The following is a 15,812-nucleotide window of genomic DNA, read 5'->3' on the forward strand; positions in this document are numbered from 1 at the left end:
TCTTTTTCCCTGGAGGACCTTCTATGATTTGGTTTTTTTTGTTGTTGTTTTTTTACAAGTAAGACTTGCTGTTTATTGCACAGGGTGTAAGTTTAAATCCTTGTCATACAGTTCCTCTGCCAAGATTTCCAGAGTATAATAAAAGCATAAGCACAATACCCCGAAGAGAGATGAGTGGAGTGTACTTCTCATATCTCTGACCTTACAAAATCCTGCCCTCTGGACAGAAACACCAACTGAGCTGTAGTCAACTACACTAGGAGTGCTTCCTAATTATCAGCCTCAAGCAGTTTGTTTTGAAGATACCATTTAAAGGAAAGAAACCGAAGAAGAAGAAGAAGAAAAACCTGTTCAGAGACCAGGTTTTTCTCAATACGGAAGGAGTATGAAAATGAAGGAGTATGAAAATGAAGGAGTATGAAAATGAATGGCAGGGACAGGGGCTGTGTTGATTGACAGTGCAATACTGTCCTATTCCTTTTGATGAGATTAAATTGTCATGACCTCTCAGATATGGAAATTGAGGCACCGATGTGAGGCTTCGGAAATGTCAACATTATTAAACCAGTTAAAGCACTTAAAGGTGCAGTTAAGTCATTTCTCCTGCATTTTTTTGACTTCGGCACAAAAGCTAAATATGTATAAGTTTATTATACTGTATGTAAATTCTAAACTTTACTAATAACATAAGCTCCCAAAATGGAGTAAGACATTTAATGCTGACGCCAAATTTTATTTTGTTGCAAATTATTATTATGGAACATGGTCATTAGGCTAAAGTAGTCACCCTTTTAAAAAATAAAATAAAATATGAAGACCTATAACTGGAAATGATTTATAGACTTATAGACATATTTCCTGTAGGTGATCACAGAGGCTCCTGATTCATTGTACTATTTATTTGAACCTTTCACTCACAATCAAAGTCTTATCCCGCAGTGGCCTATCACAGCTGCTTTAATAAAAAGCTAATATCTCGGGGGCTCTTGCTATACTTATACTGTGGATCAGGGGCAGAGGGGGTAAGTGGTGTGTGAAATAGACTCCAGTTAGCTGATGGACATAAGAAAGGGCTCGGATGGTTGGTTGTCACTCACACAGCCAGAACCGCTTTTGCTCCATCTGAAGTTTAAAAAAAAAAAGAATCTAAATTGGCTGGAAAATGCATTTTTCTACCAATAGATCCCAGAAGTGGCACGGGGCATCATCACACAGAGTCATTCGGAGCAAAGACGGTGCACACCGCCTTGCCTGCTCCGCCGTGCGGTAGGAGGGGTTGTAGTGACGCTGTTATCCAATGGGCACCGGCTTCCTCCGGACGGAGCGCAGCGTCTCTGTCTCAGCGGCACTTTTGCGCCAGACAAGTACGGTCGGCGTCTCACTCAGCAGTGGAGAAGCGGAAGACAGCGCTCCGGGAATTACTGAGGTGTATTTGGCGAAGAAGACTAATCTTTTCCTCTTTTTACCCCCCACCAACACGCGGGTTTTGCAAAGATGAACGCTGGCTGCGTCATCTTGGCGTGCACCTTACTTGTGGGCGCATCCTCGGTAAGATGAGTTAATTTCTACACGTATAGTCGCCCTAACAGTACGGTGGAAGTGCTGCACTGCTGTAGTGCTTACTTCGGTTTTTGCAGCGCGCTGCAGGGGCGCTCGAAAGTGGCCGTTAACGGATCAGCTTTTGCGCTATGATGGCAACACGATTTGTGTAACAGAATCCCGTGTGGCCCATTTGAAGTTGGTAATTATGTCGGCTCTCACTGCAGTGGAAAAGTCACTGATAACTCTTCGCTTGCCTCCACATCCTGTCGTACACATAAACTGCAGTGCATTATTGCAGAGGACAGTGGTTTCCAGAGGGGCTTCTCGTGCTGCTTGCTGCGATCAACTTCGTTTACGCGCTCTAATGTCTTCTTTTGTTTTGAGTTAAGGGTTTAGCGCCTAATTACGGACTTCGATTCAAGAGGCAAATGAGCAACAGTATAAATAGCTTATATATATTTTTTTAAATATCCAAACTCAGTCAAATGATGTACTTATTATTATGGGGTTTTGTTGAGGTGTGCTGATAGCAAAGCCGAGTTAGGGGTGGGGGGAGCGCAGTATAATTTCTTTAGAGTAGCATTGATGGTGCGATGAATAAGGTGCATCCCTGGGAGTGCATTCTTCCTCCCCACTGGATAACGTGAGCCTACGGCTATGTCTGTATGTCAGCTATATATTTAAATACACTTGGCTTTCACACATGCGCACAGACTTCAATCAGCGTGCAATGTATATATTTCATGTTTGAACATTTCCAGCTGGTCATTCTCACCATCTTTCTAATGCTCATTAGTCCTGCCACTTATATTACTTTTCTTTGAGTTTCATTATATTCAGAATGTGTGGATCACATTATTGCCTTAATCATGATGATTATGGTCCTTGAAATAGTGTGTCACGCATTCAGGGTGTAGTCCACCTCTTATACTCCTGCTTCTCGAAATCCTATGTAGACAATAGAGTAGGTAAAGATGGATTAAAGTAATTTATTTCCCTTTAATTCCTAATCTAAGTATCTCCCGTGAAGCTTGATGTATCTTTACAGTGAATCTAAGCAGGTGCCTGCAGCTCCAGAGTTAGATTTCCACACTGTGATGGTCTGAATTTCAACGTGCTGTAGTCTGAAACAAATCATTCACTGTGGCAAGAGAGACTGTGAGATTCAATATCAACTCAAAGAGGCCGTGAGATCAGCTTGTGACCCTGGTGGCTGCAAGTCAATTTGCCAATCTTAACAGGCTGCCTTGTTTTATTCCTCAGGGGAGTAAGGCAGGCCAGCCCCTCAAACCCCCGTGCAGACCAGGCTTCTCCCAGAACTTCTACACGGTGATTGTCTCAAGAGACTTACTGCACGGCCAGAGCATTCTCAAAGGTAAGCCTGCCGCTGCTGGATCTCATTTACCGTCTGATGATAGTTTCTCTTCTTGGCCCAGATGTGTTCCTGACTAGTGTGATCGAATGAGTAGGTTTGCGTATACTTTTGCGAGTGGTAGAAGGAATATATTATGGTGCGCGAATGACTTCCGACAACGCAAACTTGCCTGGGCAACCTAAGAAACCCATCTCGAGCACAGGGATATCATTTTATAATTAAGCAGAAGGCTTGGGGAAAAAAAACTCGCCATGCCATTAAAAATGATGACTGTGTGTGTGTGTAACGCATTCTGTTCAAGAGTTTCCATGTGGTGTGACGGCGTATTGATAAATGAACAATTGCTTTACACTGCTGTAGTAAAAACAACACATTTGTTCTTTGTTTGATTGACTGAGCAGCGAGATCACAGAGCAAAATAATCTTAATAGCTTCTTCCCCTTTCTGCACGTTGCAGCTGGAATGCTCCAAACCTTCTTCTTTTCTTTCCACTTTTCATTGTAATATGTTTTCCGTCCTTTTTCTTTTCTTTCTGTTTTTTAGAGGAATTCAATTCTGTTGTTGTTCGCTCCATTTCTTTTCAGTGGAGGCAGTGTACTGAATCTACAGAAGTTCATCTCCTGCCATTTAAAGGATGCTCTTTTTTTCTTCAGTGTGTCTCTTCTGTTTGCTGGTGCATCCTAACCATATTGGAAATGAATCCCCCACAGCCATATTCCTGTGTCCCAATTTGCACAACTGACAGATAAACAGCACCTTTGACATTTGCTGGATGTGCTTCTATAAAACAGAACTTCAAAAATTCTAGATGATGAAATTACCCCCAAGACGAGAAGAGAGGAGGCCGTGAAGTTATATTACTTTGGTATTTTGAGCATTGCGAAGCTGCACCAAGTTCCTGCTATGAGAGTTCAGGGACTTGGTTTTTAAATTGGGCCCAATATTTAGGTTGTTTCACATTTTCTTCTCTTTTTTTTCTCATCCGTTGCAACTTACATCACTGTTATTCATACTTGTGGGTAACAGCTCAACAGCAGTGTACAATAAGCTTACCTCTCCCCTGACACTTTGCCTTTAATTTGGCCGAATATTTGTCTATTGTTATGTGAAATGCTATTTGCCAGGAGGAAATGACATTCTCATTGTAACAGCTGTTCGAGCATTTTCTGACTGCAAGGAAAACAACTGAATTATTCTGGAGGTTATTTTGTTATTTAGGTAGCTGACAAGGACAGTGCAGCTGGTCAGTGGGGAGCCAGTTTGCCTGAAGGGGCTCAGGGCTCAAGGTTTCAGCCTGTTTAGAAATGGGCTCAGGCATCCTCACTGACCCAAGCAGTATTAACGGAGAGTGATATGTATCCAGACTAGAGCAGGGCGATATGGCCAAAAATATTTATCACGATATATATTTGAAAATTTGCGATAACGATATAACTGACGATATAATTGATGCGAGACAAAATACAACTCCACAACATTACTAGCGCAAAAAGACAACCTTCCATTTATTTTCACGTAAACAAGAAGCTGGTTTTTATGTACATTAAAGCTTTATAAAAATGTAACAGTGCAAATGCAAATTCCTTGCTGAAAGTTTAACCCAAAGGCATTTCCAGTAGAAATGGGCTGACATATCCTGAGCATAACCATGTATAATATCCACTGAAGTTAAAAAGAGGTGCTTTGCAACATGAAACTGCAGTGTGCAGTACGCATTTTTCGGACCATAAGGTACACGGGATTATAAGGCACATTAAGCGAAACAAAGCAGTCAGATAAATCAAACTTTATTAAACTCATTCTTCTTGCTTCCTCCACTTCTGTACCATTGATTCATTAATGTTGAATTCTCTGGCAGCTGAGCTATTCCCATGTTGTTGCAGTATATTAATGACTAACCTCGTATTGTGGATGGATTATCTCAGTTGTTCTCCTGACTGAAGTTTGGTCCGTTTACAGCATCCTGCCATGCGATTGCATTTGTCTCTAACCATGAGGAACCTTCACGTTAACTTTTATAAGTGGAAAAGTGTTAGTGTTCGTCCTCCAGCTTCACTGTTTATGTTATGCTAACATCGCTGTGTCGCTAGCGATCACGTAGCACATCATTATATACCAGCTAGCCCAACTTCAGTAACCCTACAAACGTCACTGCTGTTTAGTTTCCTGTCTTCATTTATGTTGGAAGTGATAGCAGAGCTGTACGTTTGAATTTTTTCAGAAATCTCTCAGTCAGAACATGCTATATCATGCTTAGGTAACTAGCGAAACTAGCGAGCTAACTTCCGCTAGCTTCCTGCTAACTTCTAACTCCGTTAAATGTAATAACTTTTGTTTTCATGGATGCCTGGAAGTTAAACTTTATAGTTACACCTGGTAAAGCAGCAATGCTGATTGTTTTATTAAAGATCAAAGAATTTAGACAGTTTTCAACTCTCAGTGATGCTGCAGTGTTGTTTGACCTGAAGTCAAATATACGGAGTTTGGGACTAGGGCTGAACGATTATGGAAAATAATCTAATTGCGATTTTTTTGCCCCAATATTGCGATTGCGATGCGATATGCGATTATTTTTTAAGGTATTTGTCTTCTGTATTATTAAACAAAGACAAGCAATACATCATATAGTATGGCCAATACTATATTACATTAATTTTAAACTGTTCTTTCCTGGAAGACAGACCTCTGTTATGATGACATGAGGTGATGCATGAATTGATGACTGACATTTTTATTTAACTTCTTCAATCACAACAGTATATTTGAACATACACAATAGTTTATTTTTAGCTTACAAACATCTGAGCATAAAGTGCTGACAAGGAACCCTGGTGTAAACATTAAAATGAAAGTCAGTACAATGTGCAGATTGCAGAAATATACATAAAAAAAATCAGTGGCTTTACCACACTCAGTTTTTCGACATCTGTGAACTACTAGACAGTCATTCAATTAAAAAATAATATTAAATAAATAAAACTAATAAATAAAAAATACACACATCTTACTGATCTCTGCAGTCAGTAACATTACACATAAAGTGCAAACATAATAGCAATTGTATAAACACACACACAAACACGCCTTTAAAGTTTAAAGGCGTGAAATTGGACGGTCTAGTTCTGATTAGCGTCACCGCTGTCTCGGTGGAGTTTAATAAACTCGGCCGTCTGCTTCTTGCTATCTAAAATATAACCAGACACTGGTGTAAATTCTCGACTGTCTCATACTTCTGTTTAATAAGTTTTCTGTTTGACGTTTAGTCAGCTGTGTGAAAACCAAGGAGGAACCCACCCGGGGGATTAATAAAGTTTTATTTTATCTAATCTAATGACTTTAATCTCAGCCAAACCGATTTACTCACGAACAAACAAAACACTGAAAAAAGCCCAACAATAACATTTTTAGGTTGTCTAAGTGACTTATATATTACGTTTAACCCGAGCAGCGAAACTCCGTGGTGATCTGAAAATGATGTGCCGGGAGTTGTGCCGTTCTCGGCCGCATCAGTAACCCTCGAGCTCCCGGCTAGCTGTCGAGCTGGTGGGTAGCAGACGCCTCTGAAAACGTCGAAGCACTTTTGCAAATATGGGATATCTTGATAAACCGAGCAGATATTTGATGTTTACACAACTACTTTCTCGCCTGAAAATATGTTAAAAGTTTATTTTGTGACCCAGAAAGATTAGTATGAGTAATTTTAAAACTTAGTAGCGGCCGCCATTGCTGGAAACTGGAGTTTGGCTGGGCCGCGCTATGAATTCTGGGATATGGTAGTAATTTGGACAGCCTTCGGCGCGTCGCTGTGACGTAATCGGTCTACAAATGCGGCCTCAGGAGGATGCAGCCCATGAATTGTATAATATAATCGCAGTATAATCGCAGCCTTTGCGGTTAGAAAATTGCACTTGATCATGTCGCGATATTATCGCAAATGCGATATATCGTTCAGCCCTATTTGGGACCCAGATTACTCCCAGATTTAAGAGCATCTTAGTCCGACAAATACGACAATAACAACGGCCGCTTGCATGTTCTGCAAAAAAATGTGCTTTGTTGTGTATCTGACGGACAAACACCAAACCAGTTCCACATCACGGAAGTTGCACCATTTTTACAAACCAACAATCGGCCATGTGCGTATGAAAACAAAGGCACTGCGCATGCGCGTTTTACTCCCATTCTATCGCGATATTTCATTTTCCTATCGTTGCCTAACATTATACCGGTATTACCGTGAACGGTATAATATGGCCCAGCCCTAATCCAGACAGATATTGTATGTCGATTCCTCCTTTATGCTTGTGGGTGTCTTGGGGTGTGTGGGTGTTACATGCATGCGATTCAGCCTGGTGTACATATTAGCTGACGCTTGAATTCGAGAAAATGTCACAGCAACGCTCAGCTGCATTAGTTTGATGTATCTTACGTGGTGCGTCAGCTCCGGCTTTGATCCATATCGCCTTTGCTTCAAGTCTCCGTCTCTCACTGTCTGTCTGCGTTTGTTCTTGGTAAAAATCAATCTGAGAACCATATTGTCTTCCTCAAAACTGCCATTCAAAAGGATATAGCTGCAGCTGCTTAAGTTCTCATGCACCGCCTAATGTGAATTGGCTAGCGTTACTTAAGGTTTGCATTCTATACAGTGGGACACAATGTGGGAGGAAGTCTTTAATAATAATGCCACAATATGTATAACCTGAATCTGTCACTTAACAATAAAAAAAAAAAAATGAATGGATGTAGAATGAAATTAAAGGAGGGGGTGGGATGCTCAAGAGCTGGCTATGGGGGTTGCTGGACTACTGAGGTCTGTGTGGCTGCTGTCTCCCTGGAGAGATGGACAGTGAGCAGTTGAGGGAAGGACCAAAAAGCTTTGGCCCAGCAGGTGCAGTGTGAACCAGGCTTCTGTTTCCAGTCACTGAACAATATGTGTGCCTCTCCTCCTTTCATGCTGAGGTTGCAGGGGGAGTTGTCTTTCTTGTAGTTTATTGTTTTGATGCTGTGTGGGTAGTTTGGCAGGGCTACACAGTATTTTCCTGTCAAATTCATTAACAACAAACTGCATTTATTTAAGACTTTTGAAATGTTTTTCTCTATATTGTAGATGCATGCATGTGGCCATTTATGACCAAGACCCGCAGCGTTTGCTTAAATGTCCAAACTGGTGTCCTGTTACACTTTCTGTTACTGTTGACAGTTTTGAATTGCACACGTGCAGTAATTAAAATGAATGGGCTACCTCCAAGGGACCCACTGATTTTTAAAAATCTATTTCAGTATAGACCAACAAAAATATAAATTGTAGCGTTTTTAATTTTTTTTTAAATTTTTTTAAATTTTTATTTTTTTTAAGATTTGGATCCGCTTGTCCCCTTGCAGGGCCAATGCTAATCAATACAAAGATATTCAGGGTGATAACATTTATCCTGTGAAGAAACAGTGTGGTCTCTTCCAGAATGAAAATGACACCATACATAGGATGTGAGGGATATATCATATTCTGCGGGATTGGCAAAAACAGATCGCAACCTAAGTGATCACCAGATATCGGACCAACATGTTAGACAGTGCTCTCTCCCACCTTTGTCAAAACAAACACACACACATTGGAGTTTAGGGTCTGGTGGGGGTTCCACCTTTCCAAGAGAGGGCAGCATCTCATGACCCAACACTGTCCTAGAACATCTTACGCTCTGTTAATGTTTCACTCATCTGTATGCACATGTAGTCTGTTTTATTTGTGAGGATTAAAGAAATAACACAGAGTAAAGGTTGAGTAAGGTAGCCACACTTGAACTGGCAGTTCAGCAGAGTTCACATTTAATGCCTTTAAGCCATAGCCTATCAGGGGACTCCGAGCTGCAATTCTATCTGCATTGGATGCTTTAAGAGTCCATGAGGGAGGGGAGTTTTCTCAAGCCACAAAGGATTGTGTAACCCTTTCTTTATAGGAATCTATTTGGCATCACCCTATATCTCACAGAGAGTCTTCAGGAGTGTCATGTTTCCTCCTCACTGTTTTTCATTTGTGGAGTCCTGCACAGGTAAAACTGGAATATTCACTAATAAAGCAGGTATAATAATATTTTGTATTGCAGCAATACCTTCTTTTCTTAATGCTATGATATCTCAGATTTATCTTTATTGGTCATGATTATTATGTTGGGAATGAGAATGAATCAGTAGAGTGCATGTTTTTTTTCTGGATTTGACAAAATAGAAACCAATAGACACTCTCTAAACACATTCTGCCATTAAAACTTGTCAGCAGTTATTATTGGTATGGTTTAATATCCTTGCAGCTTTTCTGTACTTCCTCCTGTACAGTACAATGCAAAAGTCCCAAGCCTTTGATGTAGTCTTCAGGAGTAGGTCTCCAGGCTTCTTGATGAACACTCAAACCTCTTCTTTGGATGTTGGCGGCTGTTTGTTCTGTTCTCTGTTGAGATGATCCCACACTGCTTCAATAATGTTGAGATCTGGACTCTGGGGAAGCTGATTCATGACTGTTTGCTTGGGATCATTATCTTGTTGAAATCCTATTGAGTCCATTGCCTGTCAGATGTTTTCTAGATGGTATTGCATGGTGGATCAAAACCTGACCTTACTTTTATGTGTTCTGAACTCCTTTAATTTTGAAAAGATCCACATAACCACTGGCTGAAATGTAACCCCAAAACATAAGAGAGCCTCCACAGTTTTTTACAGATGGCTGTAGATCCTCACTGTTTACGTCTGTCCTGACCTCCTCCATGCACAATGACAAAAATTCAGAAATTCCAAATTTGAATTCATCACTCCATAAGACCTGTGGCAACAGATTTTCAGTTTTGCAAAGTGCCTGATGACGCAATTTAAAACTGGTTCTTTGCTAACTTGTTTGCCATGTGTGCACAAATCCCGTGAGTTTAGGTTGTTTTTTTTTAATTAATTCATAAAGGATTCATATTTCAGCCTTAAGTGGCTTTAAAATAACAAACAAACAAAATCCTCTGAAAATGGTCAGGTACAAGGACTGGACTGAGAATGAGCAAAAAAGCAGCCAATGCCCAAAGGAAAAATTTGAAAGACCTTCAGAAAGCCTGGAGAGCTATTACTCAAGACCACTTTAAAATATGACAAGAAAGTCTGGCTCCTCGGAAGCAAAGTATGAAGAAATGACGGGTGCCTCCAGACTTTTGCACAGTACTATAGGTAAAGTGAAATGTCTGCTCAAGTACTGAAAGGTCATTGTAGAAGTGCAATGCATCATTCAGTGTCCTCTTAAAACATTTTTCACTGGCTGAATAGGTTAAAAAGGCTGTTATTGCTTTGAGGTTGACCACAGAAGACCTTTGTTTAACTAAATCACAAATCTCTGCGCTGCCGCAAAGTTGTGCTGAATAAATCATCCCATGCTCCCGTGGATAGGTTTATCTGAGGCAGGGTCAGGATTGGAGGGGAAGGCAGTGGCACACAGGCGAGCAGACAGGCAGGCCCTGAGTCGTGGTCCGTGCAAATTCCCACTGTGGGCAGATAAGCCGTGAAAAGAAATATTCCAGTGATTGCACATCACTGTGTAAACCATCACCACGCTCCAAGAGCCGGACCAGTCACCTAGGAACACGCACAAAGGGGATGTGGTCTCAGCACAAAAGAAATTGATTCGAAATACGGTTTGGTCAGGACGCTGTCTCTTTAAGTCACTGTGAGAGCATACTTGAAAAGACAATAGTGATGACTTTTGCCATTCCAGCAGCACAGTGAACACCACATATTTCTCCCTGTGTTAGCAAGATATGATTGATTCAGTAGATTCCAAAATATCATATTTTTAAGCCTCACACTGAGGAAGACCACTTTATTGTGGGCAAAGGAAAAATAAAAGCACAGTGATGAAAACTCACTGTTTGTGGGATAAAAACATCAGGATAGACGTGCGCTTTATAATGTCATTGCCATGTTTTCACTTCCCCTAGACGATGAACTCGGAGATGAACTCGGTTATGAAAAAATATAATCCACAATAAGATGTCTTTCCTTGGTTCCTTCATCCTTGGGTTTTTAATTTAAATTTGGGTCTTGCGGTGCGTACAGGAGAAAAATTAAACACACCGTCCTTTAATCTAAAAGATTAATTTAAGGAGGATTCTGCCTTCATCAGCTGTACGCTTTCAGCATGGATTTCCTGTTGTTTAATTCCATCTCTAAAAGTTACACATACAGAATGGCTTGTAACATGACCCCAATTAGACTACAGCAGGAAAATCTGGCAAGGAGCCATATCTGCTTTGAAACAGCCAGCTCAGCGTTTACTCTAGCGTGGAGAACTTCTGACTCCTAACCCACTATCCAAAGTGACAGGGCTTTTATAAGTACGTCCAGACCCAAGAACTGGGGGTGAGTCGGGAGAGGGGGGGGGGATTATGTTTCCAGGCATTTGATAAGCGGAATGCCATTTTCCTTCTGACTCACGAACGTCTCTCTTGTCCTCCGGAGAGTCTTTCATCTCTGCAGCCAGGACCTGCAGTCTGTGGCGAGCTGATAGAATACAGGTACAGAAGATGAGCCACATCATTTCTCTTTATCTCGCCTGCCTTCTTACCAAACCAAGCTACGCTCCTATATCCCTCAAACTTCTTACATACATGCTGAGCCAATTCCATCAAGCAAACCACCCAAGATAAAGGACAAGCCACAGCACAATGCTTTTTATCCTGTTTTGTAGTCATTTTCTCTTCGGAGGTAGTAAGTAAAAAAGGGGCTTTTGATAGATAGGAAACTGGCTGTCGGCAGAAATATCACCGCTAGGGCCTATTTGTGAATTTTAATAGCGCTAGTGGACTGATCTTGACTGTGCCCCTCTTAACTGTATACTACTATTTGTTTAGTCTCGTGGTTAGTCACTGGGTCATGGCCTCTACTCTCATGGAGTTTCATTACAACACAGATAGCTTCATTGCGGTCCCGTATGATGCCCTCTGAGAGACGGCCGCGATTCATCTCGAGCTCCTTGTGTTTAGATGGCGATAAGCTGTCAGAGACAAACCCAACCCCTTAGACTCCTGCTGCATTTTAAGAGCACCGTGCAGTCTGTTTGGTACGGTTATGCAGTAGATCTACATTTCCTGACAAAATAGCTAATTGTGCCCTGAATACCGACCTTCAAATGGAGCTAACCACGATATTATCAGACCTGTGATTGCATCTGAAAGAGCTGGCGGCCGTGGGTTAAATCATAGAGTGATTATAAAGAAAAAAGGAAGAACTGGGCACTTCTGATGGTGTTAGCCAAAAAGAAGTCCTTGGCAAGGGATTAACGGATAAGAAATGAGGCTGCGTTGAATGGAGAACTGGAGACTTTACTACTGTATTTCAGGAGTTGAGACAAGGGCAGATTTACACAAAAATATTCATGGGAAGTTTTAAGTATTTCTCAGAAACTATTTCCAGATTACACTTTGACCCTCCTCAATAGGTTTTTCGCACGTTATCAAAGTAGTTTTCTGAAGACGTGAACATTACCTCCATTGCTCATCTCCTTGTCTTCTGGGAATCCTATTTGCATTTGTTCTTGAAAACCTTTTTAATTGACCACCCTCGCTCACAATCAATGTGTATTAGCCCTTTGCATCTCAGTGCACTTTAACGATCTGTGGCCTTGATTAAGACTCCTTTTTGTTGCAGGGCAGAAATGAACCATTATCCCACTAGGAGACCTCTGTTTCACCTTTTAGCTGCAAGTGTAACCCAGAATGTAGCAGTTCATTACTGAGGTTTTTTCCCCCTCCTGCCCTCTGGGCTTGCTGGATTTACATTCATCTAAATACAAATCAGGTGTTCAGTATTGAAGCGGTGAATCTTTAGCTGAAATTATTTACTTGCATATTATTATGCTTGTTTGTATTATCATGACAAAGAACACTTGAGTGTTATTTCAATGGATTATTGGATAGATAATAGTGATTACAATTAATACTACACTAACCCAGCCAATGAGTTGGAAAAGAAGGGAGTGAGAGCTCAGTGCAAGCCTTGTCTGCTTGAAAATAATGTGGAAAAGCTCAGTTTGAACCGATTTTCTGTTTTTGCTACCCGTCGGAAATTGTGCCTTTTCAAAGTCGTGATTGGCTTTGAGTCATGACAAACTTTCTTTTCTTTTCCTCCTTAGAAATGAAATCCGCTTGGCAATAAAAAAGCTGAAATTCACGTACTGTAGACTACATATATTCTCTAGCTGACCCCTGTGAAGTCGTGCTTGAATGTTTAGTGTCGTCTGTGCCACCTTTGAGATTGTGTATGTCTATAATTACTCTGGAGTGGATCTCGTTCAGAGGAGATGATTCGCCAGTCTTCGCACTCATTCAGCGCCTCTCCCGGACACCAAGAAATCAAGTGGAGGATGAGAGTTTGAAAGAGAGAAGAAGGAGAAGGAGGTTGAAAAACAGCATTCTTAAGCACCATCTTTCAAACGAGCTTTTTGTGCACTTTTGAAGGACACCATAACATTTCCATCACCTCATCAAGTTGCTGAAGCGCAGCACGGTGGCACGGTGGTTAGCACTGTTGCCTCACAGCAAGAAGGTCCTGAGTTCAATTCTACCATCAGCCCGGGGTCTTTCTGTGTGGAGTTTGCATGTTCTCCCCGTGTTTGCGTGGGTTCTCCCCAGGTACTCCGGCTTCCTCCCACAGTCCAAAGACATGCACATTATTCAATTAACCTATCCCCACAATCTAAATTGCCCATAGGCGCAAATGGTTGTCTGTCCCTGTGTGTTAGCCCTGCGACAGACTGGCGACCTGTCCAGGGTGTACCCTGCCTCTCGCCCTATGACAGCTGGGATAGGCTCCAGCACCCCCCGCGACTCTGAAAAGGATAAGCGAATAGATGGATCAAGTTGCTGTTTTAGAATATGTGTTTACTGATGTCTACCAACCAGAACTCTCTGGTAGGCAGACAACCATGCCTCCCTGTTTTCTTGCCCCTCCTCCACTCTCATGCCTACGTCAGGGGCTCAAAGTGACTTATGGCTTCTCAGTTTCTTGATGAATTATGGCCAAGAAGTTTGACCTTGTGCCGCCACTTGACCTCACATGTCCCCCAACAGTCATATCCCCAGTCCAAAGCACTGGAAGAGATGAAGAACATGGCCCAATCAAAGTGATTTACGTCAGGCTAGACTAAAAGCATAGATCCTTCTAAGCTGCTAGTCTGTATTGCTCTGTACAGCCATTTCAGAAGCTATGGGGTTTTTGCTTAATTAAAAGACTACACTGTCAAGATGCCTTTGTTCTACAAACTCTAATATCAAAAAGGTCCTCGCCCGAGAGAGGCTTGCACTCTACTTTGTCCTTTGGATTAATTCAGCTTGGAATCTATATTTGATCAGGGCACTCGCATGGTCTTGTTTTTGCTATATTCTCTGGTTCATTTTTTGTTTAATGGGTAAACACACAGTATATTTTGTGTACTGGCCGTGTCTGTGTGTTTGTAGGCAGTGCTCCATCCAGAGGGTGATTATTTTAAATGGAGAAATTAAAGGATTACAAATCAGCCCTGTAATCCAGCTGTCAATCTCATGGCTCATTAGTAAGCAAAGGAGAGGGATGAGGGAAAGACAGAGATATGCAGCACACTGTGAGAGAGGCATACCTGTTTTATAGCGCTACATCTGACAGTCACCCAGAAAGGAATGTTGTCTGCGTTTTTCTGTTAATTAACAACTTTCGTTGCTTTTCATTACTTTTAAAAAGAAGGATTGTTTTCACTGTGATTTCGACTTCAAAATTCAATTTGTCACCTGCTGTGCAAATGTGAAAACATTTTTTTTCGCATATTTGGTAAAATATACTAAATTAAAATAACACAGGCTGTGACATTTCGAATAGAAAGTGTTCGATTTTTACGACCGATACTGATAAACAGGTTTCAGCGATAAACAATATTTCCTGACATTTGCTATGTGTACTTATTTATTGATTCGTTTATGTTCCGCCCTACTCTGCTCGGGTCAGCTGCTCCAAAGACATGTTGCAAAAAAAGGAGGTTGCAGAGTGCCCTCTAGTGGACAAACTATGCATTATCTACACTCATAACATGGTTGAAGGGTGTTTCTACAATCTTTACTTTTTACATTTTTTTTATTAGTTGTCAGAAATGCAATCCAGATCTTCAAATAGCAAATATTAGTTGATAATATTCGGATAAATTAGCTGGGCTCTAATTTTTAATCATGTTAAACTGTCTAATATAGTTTGCCGGTGTCGTGTGTCGTCTGGCACTGGAACTTTGGCAGCGGGTTGTGTGGGTTTTCGGGGTGGGGTGTCTGATTCTGGTGTATCTCACTCTTAATCACTTTGGTGTTTTGTTACATTTGAAGATTAGGTTGACGACTTGGGTTACTTGTGGTTTTCCTCAGCAGCTTTTGCACTGTGGTGTGGTGCATTGTCCTGCTGAGAGGAGGTGGCTGATCTGCATATGGTGGTGGTGGTGTGGGGGAACTTGGTCTGCAACAACATGTAGGTTTGGCAGTAACATTCACATAAATGCCAATGGCCCTCCAGATTTCCTAGCAGAACGCTTTATAACAAGATGTTCAGTGTTACGCACCTCACTGTCAGTGGTTTTAATGTCGCTAATGTTGAGTGCTGCTTCACCGTAGCTGCTACTCACAGTTGATGTACATACTGCGTATGTGTGTGTGCGTGCTGTAGATTAGCCTCAGAGTTAAAAGATATACAGCATCCAAACCATTTTTCACCAGGCTCTGAGGCACATAAAAGAAACGGTTTGGGAAACGATGGCACCGTAAAAGAAAATAGAAACACAAATCTTGACTCCATCATGGAAGGAAGGGGGGAAATTACATTTCCTATGGCGGTGACGCGTTTTGGATTTGATTGTATCAATTTG

The 15,812-nt window shown here is 41.4% G+C and overlaps 1 protein-coding gene across 1 annotated transcript in view; it reads left to right on the forward strand.

The window, feature by feature from the left end:
* The first annotated feature begins 1,494 nt into the window (after positions 1 to 1,494).
* cdh4 (cadherin 4, type 1, R-cadherin (retinal)) overlaps positions 1,495 to 15,812 on the forward strand; it is a 228,239-nt gene continuing 213,921 nt past the window's right edge. Inside the window, exons 1-2 of the mRNA XM_085353049.1 lie at positions 1,495 to 1,548; positions 2,806 to 2,917. Coding sequence (XP_085209175.1) covers positions 1,495 to 1,548; positions 2,806 to 2,917 — 166 coding nt within the window. The remainder of the gene's footprint in view (positions 1,549 to 2,805; positions 2,918 to 15,812) is intronic.

This window comes from Diplotaxodon limnothrissa, linkage group LG5, assembly GCF_057381915.1.
Source record: "Diplotaxodon limnothrissa isolate DT_005_m linkage group LG5, D_limnothrissa_male_GT1.1, whole genome shotgun sequence".
Classification (NCBI taxonomy): domain Eukaryota; kingdom Metazoa; phylum Chordata; class Actinopteri; order Cichliformes; family Cichlidae; genus Diplotaxodon; species Diplotaxodon limnothrissa.